Source organism: Tyto alba, unplaced genomic scaffold (genome assembly GCF_018691265.1).
Source record: "Tyto alba isolate M040663 unplaced genomic scaffold, T.alba_DEE_v4.0 Super-Scaffold_6, whole genome shotgun sequence".
In the NCBI taxonomy this organism is placed as follows: Eukaryota; Metazoa; Chordata; class Aves; order Strigiformes; family Tytonidae; genus Tyto; species Tyto alba.
Genome location: NW_024881327.1, coordinates 10,636,206 through 10,650,421, shown reverse-complemented (window position 1 = coordinate 10,650,421; position 14,216 = coordinate 10,636,206). Strand labels below are relative to the sequence as shown.

The 14,216-nt window shown below is 49.9% G+C and overlaps 1 protein-coding gene across 3 annotated transcripts; it reads right to left on the bottom strand.

The window, feature by feature from the left end:
- Positions 1–313: 313 nt before the first annotated feature.
- REST (RE1 silencing transcription factor) lies at positions 314–13,079 on the bottom strand. 3 transcript variants are annotated; one of them, XM_042808190.1, is made up of 4 exons: positions 13,044–13,079; positions 10,819–11,729; positions 5,255–5,338; positions 314–2,411 (listed from the first exon to the last, which is right to left on the bottom strand). In XM_042808190.1, exons 2-4 carry the CDS (start codon positions 11,717–11,719, stop codon positions 709–711), a joined length of 2,688 nt encoding a protein of 895 aa, XP_042664124.1. In that variant the 5' UTR covers positions 11,720–11,729; positions 13,044–13,079; the 3' UTR covers positions 314–708. The 3 variants fall into 3 exon arrangements, with proteins under 3 accessions (XP_042664124.1, XP_042664125.1, XP_032839220.2); XM_042808191.1 differs by having other exon boundaries at positions 10,819–11,732; positions 13,044–13,073; XM_032983329.2 differs by lacking the exon at positions 13,044–13,079 and adding an exon at positions 11,822–12,113.
- Positions 13,080–14,216: the final 1,137 nt, after the last annotated feature.

The following is a 14,216-nucleotide window of genomic DNA, read 5'->3' as shown; positions in this document are numbered from 1 at the left end:
CAAAGCCAATTACATATCACAGTCATTAAGATATTAATCAAGACAGCGGTTCTCCAATCAAAAGTTGGAAGGACTACTCCCAAATTTTGGCTCACCATTCATGCTTAGGGGATCTGAAATGTACGTTCACAATTATAATTATCTTAAAAAGTTATGTTCATCACTAGCCAACTTTGATTTCTTTTACAAAGTGCTCTTTATGTAATAGAAGCTATCTTCCTGGTAGAAAAAAAACATCCAAGTAGTTTAACGCTTTGAACATCAAGACACATCAAGGAGAACTTAAAAAAAAAAAAAAAAAAAAAAAAAAAGGGAAGGGAATTGGGGAGAGAGGAGTTGGCTGCTAGAACAAAAAGCAACTAATGCCAATGGCTCTATAAACATCCAACTTGTGTATCGTTAGCTACAGTCTTGTTCCTAAGACTCAATTTGTAAAAGAATTGCATAAGCTAATAGACTAGAAGATTACACTGACTTTACAGGACACAGCCTCATACACCCTAACTGCCTTCTCTAATTAAGAGATCGAATAATTAATGAGTTCACCATTACACAGAAAGTTGTCAAAAATATTTTCAACTTAAAAAAACAAAACAAAACAATGCAGACACTAAAGCAAACCGTGCTTAAAAAAAAAAAATCTACAATATCTGTACATAAGCTGTATAAGATCTTACAAAAGAAGATTCCCCCAAACCACAGCTATCCCTACTCCTGCCCTTTTGTTGCCTTCTCAAGATAATACACATTGACTAAGTGGCGATTGAGGTGCTTGCTGTATTCACCTTCCTTTTTAAACGAGCGGTCACAAAAAATGCACACATAGTTCTCCCTGGGCACTGTGGTGTCTGCAGCCCCTTGGGACGTCTTTGGACTTGTTTCCTCTTGCACTGAGCGAGCGCCATTTAACCCCGAGTCGTCGCTTCCTTCTGATATGTTGTCACTTATGTCGCTGCCTTCGTGGCTGTGGATGCCCTCGTCCTCGTCCATTTCCTGAGATTCACTCACTGCTGTGTTACCCGGAGGTGATAAGGCCAGAGCCACCCGAGGGCTCTGCGTACACCCTCCCGGGGGTGCAGGTGCCGGCACGGCATCTCCTGTTGGCTCTGTCGCTGGCCCGCACGTCTTGGTCGGGTCCATTAGGTCCGAGCTACTCGCTGTTTCTGCCACCAAGGTTTCCTCTGGCTCCTTCTCAGGCACCAGATCTGCTACCACATCCATGGACACATCCAAGCTATGTTCAGAAGACACTGCATGGGAAGATCCCTCAGGACAAGTGTCTTCCCCTCTGTCCGCCTTTCTCTCCTCCTCTTTTTCACCAGCAGTGTCTTTGCTCTCTCCTGCTGCAGCAGGCATTTCTTGGTCCTCTACCTCGGCTTCTGTGCTTGGTGCCTGAGCTGGCAGACAAAGCTGCCCTGGGTCTTGTATGCAGCCTCCTTTGGGATCGGTGCTCTCCCCCCTGGGAGCATGACCACCATCAGTGTTTAATGCCACTGTGTCAGTGGGATCTTGCTCCTTCTGGTCACTGCCCTCAGTGTTAGGCTTCACGCACCCATCTTCTTCTGTGGTATGACACTCATCTGGCATCTCCTCTTCCTCGATCTTCTCCTGATCGAGTTTACTGCTCTTCTTACTGTGCTTATTTTTCAGAGATTTCTTTTTTCTGTTTTTCTTGAGGCAAGAATTTTGCTTTTTAGGCTCCTCCTCTGGTGCAACGTCACTTTTTTGAGCTTCCTCGCAGTCTCTGGGTTTAACTTCCACTTTCTTTTTCTTTTTTGTTACTGCTGAGGTATCATTTGCAGGCTCTTGCTTTGAGGAAGTTACTTCAGCCTCTGCCTTTCTTTTGATCTTCTTTGTTTTACATGCTTTCTCAGTATTTTTCTCAGTTTTAATATCCACCTCCTTGTTTTCTGAAGCTGATTTCCGACTTCTGGTTGTCACCTGGCCTGCAGAAACATTAATCGTTGGCTTCTTCTCCTTTGCCAAATTATCTTTTTTCTCCACTTTCACAATTTTCTCAGTTTTCTTTGCAGCTGAATCCCCTTTCGCTTGTTCCTTCTCTGCTTTGTCATTAATGCTCTCAGAAAAGTCAGCTTCGCTCTTTTTAGTCCGTAGCTTCACTTTTGAAACATCCATGGTGATGTCAGAACAATCGGGATGCCTGGATTTGATGTGATACTGCAGGTTACATTTTTTAGATGCTGCGTAATCACAAACAGGACAGAGAAACTGGCGCGGATTGACGTGGAGCTCAACGTGCTTTTTGAAATTGCTGCGGTCAGCTGTTTTGTAGTCACAGTGTGGGCAAGTCAGAGGCTTCGGGCCATTGTGAACCTGCCTTGCATGACGAGTTACTTCATGCTGGTTTGAGGCCACATAACTGCACTGATCACATTTGAATGGCTTCTCACCTAAGGAAGGAAGGGTGGAAGGGAATGATGGTGATTATTAAGCATGGGGGGAGGGGGGAAAATCACTTCCCGCTAATACAGATACAGAAATATGAAACTCAAAAAGAAAAAAAAAAAAAATTATCCATGCGCCTTTAAAATTAAGTGAAGTCAACATAAGAAATCCACGAGTCACAAACACATTCACAAGACACCAAGAACAAAATACAAAAAAAAAGAGAGAAAGGGTGAGGGTCATGAGGAAGGGGATCCAAAACCAAACAAGCAGTAACAACGTCACAGGTTCTGGCTATGCATACATACCGGCAGAGATCTCTCTACAGTAATATTAGCAAATGGAATCCATACCCAACTGGTCCATTGAATGCATTGTAGAAAAATGGAAATGTAACATTTGATGAATAGCAGTTTCACACAAACGTTTCAAAAAAGTCCAACTTTACATAGATTTAGCATACTTCATGTTTGCATTGAAAAGGAAACGAGGGAAAAGAAGCTAGCAAAAACCAAGGCACGTGAAAGGGGCACACTGCTCAGATGATCTTTACCTCTCATAATTCAGTTCACTGTTATAGTGTCCCAAACACATGACATACTGGCTGCAGGCTACTCTTGGCAAGCCAACCAGATGCAGTCCAAACCCATCATGTTACTGCTGAAATCTGCATCTACAGTTGTGCAATGACTCTTGCAGAAGTGTTCCTGAAACGTTCTGCCGCTGCAGCAGAAGTGGCTTTCAATTTACACATCAAAGCAAATAGGAAAAACACTTCTAGCGCAACAACTCAAGTCCAGAAATACTTTGGGAACACCTGTGCATGTGCAACTTCAGCTGAGGAATTTGGGATGCTCCTGAGCTCTGAACCAGCATCTCAGAACTGACCTGCAGAACTAATGCCTGCCACTTCCTAAGTGCGCTGAAAATCCACTCCAGCCCCCTCTGCCCGTGGCACAACAGTCCTTCTCCCACCCCTGCAACTCGCCGCCCTGACACCACCCGAACTCATGTTGCTCCTCTGCAGGGGACCGGCGCAGCCCGCAGCGAAGGTGAAGTCACCACGGCTGTGGTGGTGGCTGTGCGTGTGCCAGGCACACGGCTGGCTGATCTGCAGTGCCCTCACAAACGCTATAAAAGGCTGTGCTGCCTCCCCGGCAGGAAGGATGAGGACACTTGGTTAAGTGTCTAGATCATTCCACCTCTGCCTGCAGCATCTCTTTATTATTTAAAGAAGGGTTACTCTGATTCCTTCCCACCTTCAGCCTGGCTTCTTTGTTTATTTCCTTCCTTCCTTTTTCCCTCCACTTCCTGTTGACATTTTCCACAAGTTTAAGCTTGATGTGCTTCCCTGCTCATCCTTCTCTCAAGTACGGACCTTTACCTCCTACACTTCAAGGAACAGTTCTGTGTTACAGACTGAGGACATGAACAGCTTCTCACTTACACACGAACAGGCTATTCTAACTGCACAGAGGTAGCTGCAACACAGTAACTCACAGGTTATATCTGAAGAGTTTGTGTTCATCACCTCTACTAAATCCAGGGCTTTTGTTGCACAAGTGGAAAGGACAGGTAGCAAGAAGGCCAAGGACATGGCTGTGAAGGAGGCTCTAAAGCACTGCTGTTCAAGGTCTGACTTTTGAAGAAAGCTCCAGCACCAGTTTGCCTTAAAAGGCCAGCCTGTGAACTGCAGGAGTCCAGAAATTGCCACAGAAAAGGTTCAGCTGCCTGGGCAATGAGGCATGACATGCAGTAGAAGTTATGAGAGCTATTAATAAAGCACCCCTGATAGCAAGAGTCCCATGTGCACTCCCACTTCTGTCAGCACAGCTCGCACCCTCCCTCCCAGACCGTTGAGTCAAGGGCCAAGGGCAGATCCCACTCCTCATCTCCTTCGGATTTTACACTTCCTTGCACAGACAAGGGGAGACTAAGATGCTCATGAAATCATTTCCAGGCTCAGTATTGACCAAACCATCTGCAAATTCACATTGAGCCCAGAGGTTCAGCCAAAAATTACTTTTTTTTTTCTTTTTTTTTGGAAGCAGAACACTTCATTCACAAAATTCTCAAACCAAAATACTGGCATGTCATTTTAACTCACAAAAATGCTATTAATTCATTCAAAAAGAGATTTGCAAGAGTGAGAGCAGATGTTTGTAACACCACAGCTTATGACCAGTAATGGGAAATAAAGACCAGTGAAAATTGCTAATTTGGCTTTTAGCGCCTCAAGACAGAGTCAGTTGTGAGCACCCTCTGAGTTTGCTTTTTTCCCCTCTGTGTCTCCTTGCCATAAGCAGATGCTATTTTACATCTTTCTGTAATATTGAGCAAAAGCTGAGGGTTCCCTCAGAACGCCTGCCTGACATGAAACTGCAGACATCACAGAGAACACTCTCAGATGATAAAAATTTTCCCAGCTTCATTGATTTGAACTGAGTTATGGCAGCAGACAGATGACAAGAATCTGCTCCTGTATCAATGTTGTATCTGCTACTAGATTACTAGGACTACTAGAGCAATCCCTATGAACCTCAGAATGCACCTTGCAAGTCAAAGGGAAAGAAAAAGATATATTCCCCCATTATCACTTTTATTAATGACACTCTGCATTTTCTTAGCAGGTAAAGACAACCTTCCCTGTTACAGTAGGAGCTGAAGCTCAGGCCAGACTGGGTGAGACATCTCACACAGAACTGGGCAGGCCGCTTCTAGGTGGCCCAGCCTGAGCAGGGGGGCTGAACCAGAAGACCTCCAAGAGGTCCCTTCCAACTCCAACCACGCTGTGATTCTGTCAACCACCCCCTTTTCCTGAGTCATGCTGCTGCTGCCCCTTACCAACCTGAGTGGGTGCGCATGTGCCTGGTTAAATGGGTCTTCTGAGAGCTGGAATAAGGACACATAGCACATTGATAGGGTCGCTCTCCTGCAAAAACAAACAGCAAATTAGTTACTGAAAGACAGCTGATTCCCAAACTTGGTTACCGAGCCATATATGTGAGGCTCTCTCAGATCCTCAAGGTGTATTTGAGGGCACATTCTCTCTCGTTAAAGGGACACAGTGAGAGGTATATGCACGAGCTGGACCAGTACAACGTGTCATCAGTGCGTTATCAGTGTGGGTAGTGAAGGGGTAGAATAGGAGAGAGGTACATTCTCATGTCCATCTGGGGTCAGATGGTAACCTCGGGCAAAAGGTGATGAGGACAGCCACCTTTAGGAAGCCCTAAACCACCAGAGCTGACTTTCCTACAGTATTTTCTCCCAGCACTCAGAAGATACACAAAAGATACAGACCCTGTAAGAAACGGTGAATGTTTTTGCTTCACATAGCACCTTTACCTGAAACCGCCGTGTTTAATCTGAATGAAGATGAGGAACAACCATCTGTTCAGCGTTGACCTCCACTTGCCAGAACACAAGCGCACACAGAGGCTGGGTCTCTACTTCCAAAGTTTTATTGGCAGAGTGAAATTAGCTTGGAGTGTGGAAAAGCATGATGCCTTGCTCAATGAAACTATGCTGCTAGCAAAAGCTCAAGTGTAGCAGCAACATTTTTATATCAAAGACTCAAATCCCTCTGCCTTCAGAGTTACTGTTTCTGGAGAACTAATGGAAACTAACCTGTCATAAACTAGGTCTCCACAAGGGACAGTTAGCTTGTGTAACTATCAGTATGATGATACTTGAAAATCCTTTTCAAGTAAAGACAAGCCTCAAATAAAGGCAGACAGTTTTAGAATTAGCAGCTGCTAGGCAGGTCCAGATAAGTACCAGGGGTGTTTGCCCCAAGCTGCTAGCACAGCTGAGAGATCGAGGCAGCCTTGTCTCCACTACAAGTTGTAAAAACACTTTTTTTTTAGCCTGGGGTCTATACCCACAACATAAGAGGGGAGTGAAGCTGGGATGGGAAAAGTTACTCGGTTGTAACATTTACTCAAGTCACAGTCAGAATTACACTACAGCATTCTGCTGTATCAATTGAAGCATACAACCAATGTGCTCCCCAAACCACTGAGACCTGGATGTCAGCAAAAGCCCTGCATACAGGCTATTTGTTCACTTTCAGAGGCATAGCTCTATCTGCATCACCAAAGACCTCCATCTGCCAGTCTGTGATGCGAGGCTCCACTGCTGGCCTTTGCCAAAACAGCAGTAGAAGCGATCTTTGTAATGCAGACTAATCCCACATTTCTTCCTCCCATCAAACATTTAGACTATCGTTCTTGATGGGATCAGCAGTTTAAAGGTAGATTCACCCTAACAACCATACTCCCCTCCCTTTCCAGTTAAAACAAGGCAGGAGATTGATGCAATACACACAATAAGATTAAGTCATGTACAAGGGAAGGGTAAGTCCTTTTCTTATGAAGAAATGGTTTTGTTTTTAAATGACTCCTTACAATCTGAAAATATGTGGCTAAAGGTCCTGGAATATTCAGTCATGTCTTCTTCCCATTACCTGAAATTTCATATCTCTAAAGTTACCTACAATGTCAGGAATGTGGAAAAGGCTTTCTTTCAGGTATTTTGTATAGGGCACAGCAACAAAATGTACTAGATTCAAAGTATGATGAATGCAATTAATTTACAATGTATTATTATTGCCACTTGAGAATTAAATGCATGACTACACTGAAAGGGCTGTTTTATAAAATGCTATTCCCCAAAGGATTTTTATTGTAATTTTACAAGCTCATTATATGCAAACAAGCCACCAAAAAAACCTCTCCACAAGACACTTAAAGAATAAGCCTCAACCTAGCAAAAGCTTAAGCAGGCACTTAACTCTATGCAAGTGAACAGGCAGATCCACATCAGTGAAGAAGTTTAAGATGATCTCTTTATAAAGCTTTCCTTGTAATGCCATTAAAAGTTCCATCTGCTTGAAACAAAACTGCTTCCACCAAACTTACAACACAGTGGAAAGCAAGAAAGAATCCCTGTGACAAGCAAAATAAAAAAGACAGCCCACAGCTAGGCACTGAACATTGCAACTGCCTGAAGTAGATGTCTTATTTATATAGCCCTGCAGACGATTTTCAGTTAAGTTTTCTATAAATTGCTTCTAACAAGTAAAACGGAAAAAACTGAGAACAATGCTGCACTGTCTGGCGTGTAGTACAGTTTCAGGATCAGCAGTGTGGGTAGTTGATGGGGTAAATCAAGCCAAAACTTGGTCTAACACGTCTAATGAGCACCCATGAGTCCAGGTAGATCTGTTCCTGACACAAAAGGTCCTTTCTGCCCCGCGAGCAGAGGAAGGAATGGCCCTGAACATCTCCAGCCACCCCTCCTGCAGCAGACAGGCTCTTCCAGATGTAGTTTTCCCAGCTGACAAGCTTATGACCACCTGCAGGATCCTTAAACCGCCCCTTTGCCCAAGGTCCCCCGTATTTGTCAGCAGCCTGCCACACAAGCACTGTCAAGAGCTGCAAGGTACTTTCCAGGGCAGGGCGGGTTCACCGACACCTGCTGTCCAACACGGATGCAAGCAACTGGCAAAGCAGATAACCTCTGCCTGCCTTCCAGGGGTGCCCAAACACTCAGAGGACAGGTATTTCTCCCACCGTGCAAGGTACTAGCGTGCAGCCCCCTTCCCTGCTCCTGGCCCTGTGCTCTGGCATTTGTATGTGTCCTTGGTAAGTCGATTCTGTTCACTAACCAGCAGAAAACTAACCGCGGGAAGAGGAAAGGATTATTTTACTGCCATTTTAGTGAGCTGAATCAACCAGTCCCAGGACACGGCGAGAAAACTGAGACTGCCTTTCTCCAGCAGCAGCAGCAGCAGCAGCAGTGCATTTGATCCTGTGAAACTGCACTCTACAGTCAGGGTTTCAGAAAACTGGATGGCTCAAACACAGCAGAATCCAATTATCTGCAAGGAGGCATTTTCTCACACTGAAAAAGTCAGGTGAAGTACAGGAAATAGGAGAGAAAGAAAAGTATCTGTCCAAAATGATTTAACCTATTAGCAACCCGGAAACCAAAGAAACAAAAAATTCCATCTTTCTTCCTAACATTCTGGACCCATAAAATAGGAAGGAAATCAAGTATGTATACATCCCTCTCATCTTTTATCCAACAAATATTTTTCTTAACTTTTAAATTAAAACTATAATCCAAAGATATTTTACTATCATCTAGACAGTTTAACTCCAGCAGAAACTTCTAGGCTGGTGTATAAATATACCTGCCAGTAGCTTATTCATTCTCCTAATACTCTTCCTTCAGCTTTAACACTCTCCCCCACAAAATCAATGTTATTGGAATAAAGGCATATTCCTAAATGAGTCTACTAACATATCTGAAAGATTTTTATCAAGTGAGAACTGGCTGAAAGATCTTAACTTTTTATTTAAGAGCTAGCAAAGAAACAACTACCAGGGTGGACTAAAAAATGCTGAAATCATCATCATAATCACTCATTTCAGCTTCATTAAAATAATGAAAAGACACTGCAAACCAAAGAACCAGAAACCTTGATTGCACCACTATTTTTGAAAGACAAAAGAGGAACTGGACAATATCCTACGTAGTTTAACATGTTTTGGGTTTGGTTTGGGGTTTGTGTTGGTTTTTTGTTTTTTTTTTTTAATACAGTTCACCGATAAAGTGGTCAAATGCTGTGATAACAGAGTACTTCCTCAGCAAACATGCTTTCACAGTTAGTTCCTGTAAAACTCAACAAGAGCTTTCAGAGATCAGAGGGGGGACTTAATGTTGTGTACAAACATAAGCAGGGATGAATTTAAAGTCAAGACAAATGTAAAACAGAAAGGCACTGCGGTGTAGACTCACATTTGACCACGAGTTCCCTAGATGATTTAGTTTTTCTCCTATTATTCTGCAATTTTTACTTGGTCTCTTTCCTGTTATCTCCCCCAGTACACATGAAGAAAACAAACTGGAGGATAAACCACACCATTTTCCTAACACCTCTCACAATAATCTTTGTTTACTTGTTTAGGAAAAATGCATTTAGGTACTACTGATTTTTAAACTGATGGTATTCTCTAAACAACAGCACGTGGCTACTGTTAAGAGGACATCTCAACGTACTAAAAATCCCAGCAGACCCTCCCAACCCCCGTCAAAGCAGATACTAAAGCATGCTGACAACACAAACTTCTGCACACTTGAGCTCAAGCCCAGCCCCGAGGCCGTCCGAGTCCAGCCCTCCCCTTCCAGACAGCTGCAGACAACTGAACTGGAGCCTCCAAACCACTCGTGTCACCTCTGTGACAAAACATGACTTCAAAGGAGAAATTCTCCAGTGTTTTGCTCAGCCAACACAGCCTACAAGAAAGGGGAACCAAGTCAGGTCAGCACGCTAAAAGATGGTTAGCAAGTCTGCCCTCTCCTCAGAAAGTCTTGACAAAGTGGAAGGAAATAAAGGCTCCTGGGAAGAAGAAAGAAAAGTCTGAACGGCACTCCTGCTTCCACAAAAGGGATCAGGAGGCAAAGCAACTGCACCTCACTGCCTGAAGAGGTGAGGCAGCTACAACGCCCCTTTCTAGAAAGGAGACTCAAATTTGGGTATGTTTCAGGACTCTCCACGTGAGAGGCTGGCGAGGCTCTCCAATACAAAGCAAGATATTTCCTAAATCACCTGCAGCCCCCGCTCACAGGACGGCAGCAACACTGAAGGTCCTCCGATTCCACTTGGTACGAACCAGAGTAAGAAAGGGGCCTCACGCTTTTCCTTGAGATTACGATTACAAACTGACGTTAGGAGAAGACTGGAAATCAGGCCAAAGACTCCCTCGAAGGCTTCCTTTAGGCCAACAGAAGCATGTGTCTATTTCTGGCTACTGCAGCGATGCAGGCTTTGGGAAAAACAAGCCCCCTGTACATTAAGAGGAATTCATTCACTGGGAACACTACTCAACACTTACTCTGACTTGGTAGATGCTGGAGGACTACTTTGCATGTGTGTATCAGCTCTTCCTTCTCTGTAATTACAGCTCAGTCAAGTTTCAGTTCAGTCTGAAGGTACCATTTCCAAAACTACCTATGTGATTTGGGCTCCTCTAGTCAACCTGCTTGTTTTGTTTTTACAGTACATCAGGCTTTTGTGTTGTAGACCCTGACAATCATCACAGGCACAATTTGTCATGCCCTCTTCAAAAAATTGGCTTAAAATTACTGAAGAGAATGTTCTTCCACCTCCTCTTGGGTCCCTGACATGGAGAGATTGTCTCAGTCCCTTCGGACTGCAGACTGGCGTTCAAACCAAATCCACACTTCCATGAGGCTGTGAGCCTGGCAGCACCAAGGGGAGAGAGCGCAAAGCTTTATCGGGGTGGAACGAACTTTGCAAATAAAAGACTCTCAGCTTGCTTCATTCATCACAGTTTCTCAGTACTCTTACCACACTTAAATCAAAAAAGATGAAAGACTTACCTGTGTGAGTTCGAATATGTTGAATATAATTGTTCTTCCTGTCTGAAAAATAGGAGCATTGTGAGCAGGTATACACTTTCCTGGGAAAATGATTTCTTAGGTGTTTCTTCCAGTGATATTCACTGACGGTAGTATAAGTGCATATGGTACACTTGTAGACTCTCTCGTTTTCCCCTGCTTTGTTGTGGTGCTTCAAGTGAGCCAGATAGTGATCATATCTGTTAGTGTTATAGCCACAACGATCACAACGGATTGGGCCCTTAGAGAAATCCACCTCTTCTGCTGTGCAAGAATCAGATTCCTTCACCTGGGCTTGCTTTTCTGCATTTTCTTCCACAAAGAATTTCTTAGCACTGTGAACCCTGATATGATGCACAAACTCCTCTTCAGACTCTGCCTCATACTGGCAAGGCTTACAACGAAACGGCTTGCTCTTCAAGCTCTTACACTTGTCCTCTGTGCTTTCCGGAGTACCCGGTGCTTCCAATGAGATGTCTTTGTCCACACTGGGGGTCTTAGGAGGGGGGCAAGCAGCTGCACCTTGGGTTTCCACACTAGGAACTTCAAGAGAACTTAATTCCACATTTTCAGGTGCCTCACGGTCACTCTCCGCAGCCTGGCTATCTTCCATACCCTCTCCATCGCTGTCTGAGAAGTTGCTGTCCCCCACCGTTGTCAGTTCTGCCATTTGTCTCTCTTCTCCAACCAGGTAATCGCAGCAGTTGCCATTGACTTCTCCCGTCAAGGCCACATTTGCCAACATAATAAGCTGAGGAGCTGCCAGCTCAGCTTTGGAAAGGTCGTGTAAGTCATACATGTCATTGGACAATGCCATACCAATATTAGCACTGCCAGGAAAGAGGCTGCTCCCACCAGACTGTCCCAGCACTTGAGTTGCCATGGCAGTAACTCTGCTGGAAGAGAAAAGCAACACCTGTAAGCGCCGGAGCTGCCGAAAAGCCTCCTCTGCTTCGTACTGTCCAAGCAGCCCTCCAGGACGCACCCGAAAATTAAATCTCTTCGCTAAGGCAGGGGGGCAGTGGGAGGCACGAGAACCCGGGGCGAGGGCATCCCCGCTACCACAGGCGGCACTCGGCCTCGGGGGGCGGGTGGGAGCCCCCTTGCTCTCCCGAAAGGGCTGTCCGGTTCTGCCCTACGAGCGGTGCAGGACCGCGGCCTGTGGAGGCCGGGCCGGGGGGAGGGAGGGGGGCACTGACAGCGGGGTCCCACGACCCCCGGTCCCGCGGGGCCCGAGCGGTCGGGCCGGGCCGCAGCGCTGCCCCGCTCCCACGGGGGCCGCCGGGACCCTCCAGCTCCCACGGGGGCCGCCATGTCAGACACGGGGGGGCGGCGCAGGCGCCCGCGGGTGGGTGCCGAGGCCGTCGGGCCCCGCCGAGGGCCCCCGCCCGGCTGCCGGCCGCCCGAGGGACCCCGCCGGGCCCAAGGCCGCCAACAAAAGGGGGCGGCCCGGCCCGGCCCGGCCCGGCGGCCGCCCCCGCCGCACATCCGCCGCGGGAGGCGGGGGAGGCGGCCGGGGGAGCCGGGCCGGGCCGTGCCCCCGCCGCCGCCGCCGCCCTCCCTCCCTCCCTGCCAGGCATGCGGCCATTTTCTGCCTGCCCACACAAAGCGGCCCTCCCCGCGCCGCCCGCCGCCGCCCCCGGCCCGCCTGCCGCCGCCGGGGGGGCCTGGCCGGGCACGGCCACCCCGCCGCTCCCCCTGCCGCCGGCCCGCGGGGACGGGAGGCGAGGCAAGAACTCGGCTTCCTCCTCCCCCCCGCGGCGGGCAGGGCAGGGCAGGGCAGGGCAGCGGCCCCGGAGCGGGGGCGCGGGGTGGGGGGGGAAAGCGGCTCGGTACCGGCAAGGTCACGGGGGCGGGAAGGCGAGCGTCGCCCCGAGCCTCCGCTCGGGACCACGGCCCCGGGGCTGCGCCCGGCCCGGCGGCGGCATCGCCTTCCGGCGGCGGCCAGGCCCGGCGAGCGCCCCCGCGGCGGCGCGGCGCAGGCGGCGGCCGCGGCTCCTTAGCCGTGGTGCTGATCCCCCCCCTTCGCCTCCGCCTCCCCGCCCCGCCGGGCCCGGCCGCCCCCGCCGGCCGCCGCAGATCAGCCCTGGACAGCGCCTCTCGACCGGCCCGGCCCGGCCCGGCCCGGCCGCCGCCTGCCCCGCTCCCCCCCCCCCCCCCCTCCCCGCCCACCCCGGTCCCCGCCGGGCCCGCGCACTCGCACTCACCGGCGGCGCGGGGCCGCCCGGCCGCGCGGCTGCTGCGGGGCGCGGGGCTGTGCGCGCGGGGCCGGGGGCGCGCGCGCGCGCGGGGCCGGGGAGGCGCGGCTGGCGCTGGCGCTGGCGGCGGCGGCGGCGGCGGCGGCGGCGGGGCGGGAGGCGCCGCGCATTCCAGCACACAGCGCGCAGCGGCGGCCACGCCCCGCCACGCCCCGCCACGCCCCGCCCCGAGCGCCACGCCACGCCCCCGGCCGCGGCATGGCGTGGGGCGGGGGGGTGGGGGGTGTAGTGCGGGGAAGAAAGGGCAGTAGGAGCCCGCGGCGGGGCCGTGGGGGGGGGGGGGGTGACACGGTGGCGTTCGTGGTCTCCGCCCGCGGGGAAGGTCCCGTCCCCGGTTTGTCCGCGCCCGGCTGGGCCGCCCCCGCTCCCCTTTGTCCCCGTGAGGGACGGGGAAGGCTCAGCTGTCACCTCCGCCGGGGCGCCGGCCCGGCAGCTGCGCGTTGCCCTCCAAACCTGCGAGTCACCGCCGGACCCCACGTCCCTCGCAGCGGTCCCTCTTTGTTCCCGAAGCAGCGACAACCCACACCCCCCCACACCCCCCCCCAGGAGCTGCCGCTGCTGCAGAGCCTGGCCCTGCGCTCGCCGCCCACCCGCGACAGGTCCCGGCAACGGGGAGCGCAAGGACAGCGGCCGGTCCTGCCTGGGTGGGCGATGATTTCCAGCCCTAGTTGAGGACCCCAACCTTCCGAGCGGCTCCTTCAGCCTCACTCGCGCGGTTCCTCGACACGAGAGTGTCTGAAAAGTCACCCCGGGCCTGAAGCGGTTCGGGTCGAGCCGATTCGTACATCTCGAACCTTTCGGCGGGTGCTTCACGAGCTGACACCGCTTGGGGGGCTGCGCAAACCCCTCGCCTGGTCCCGGCCGGCCAACTTCACAGCGAGCTTCGCTGCACCCCCGGGCAGCAGGCGCGGAGACGGGGGCAGCCTCCCCGGCTGGCACAGCGGAAACTTCTCCAAAAGCGGGGGAAGCAAATGGGGTTTTCCCCAGGTACAAAATCAATCGGAGAATTCCAAGTCCGTTGGGAACTGTTGAAGGAGAGTAAAGACATTTTGTCAGATATTTATTTGGGTTCCCTGATCCGTTCCCGTTTGGTCTGTACCCCAACAGGAATTTCAGCTCAGC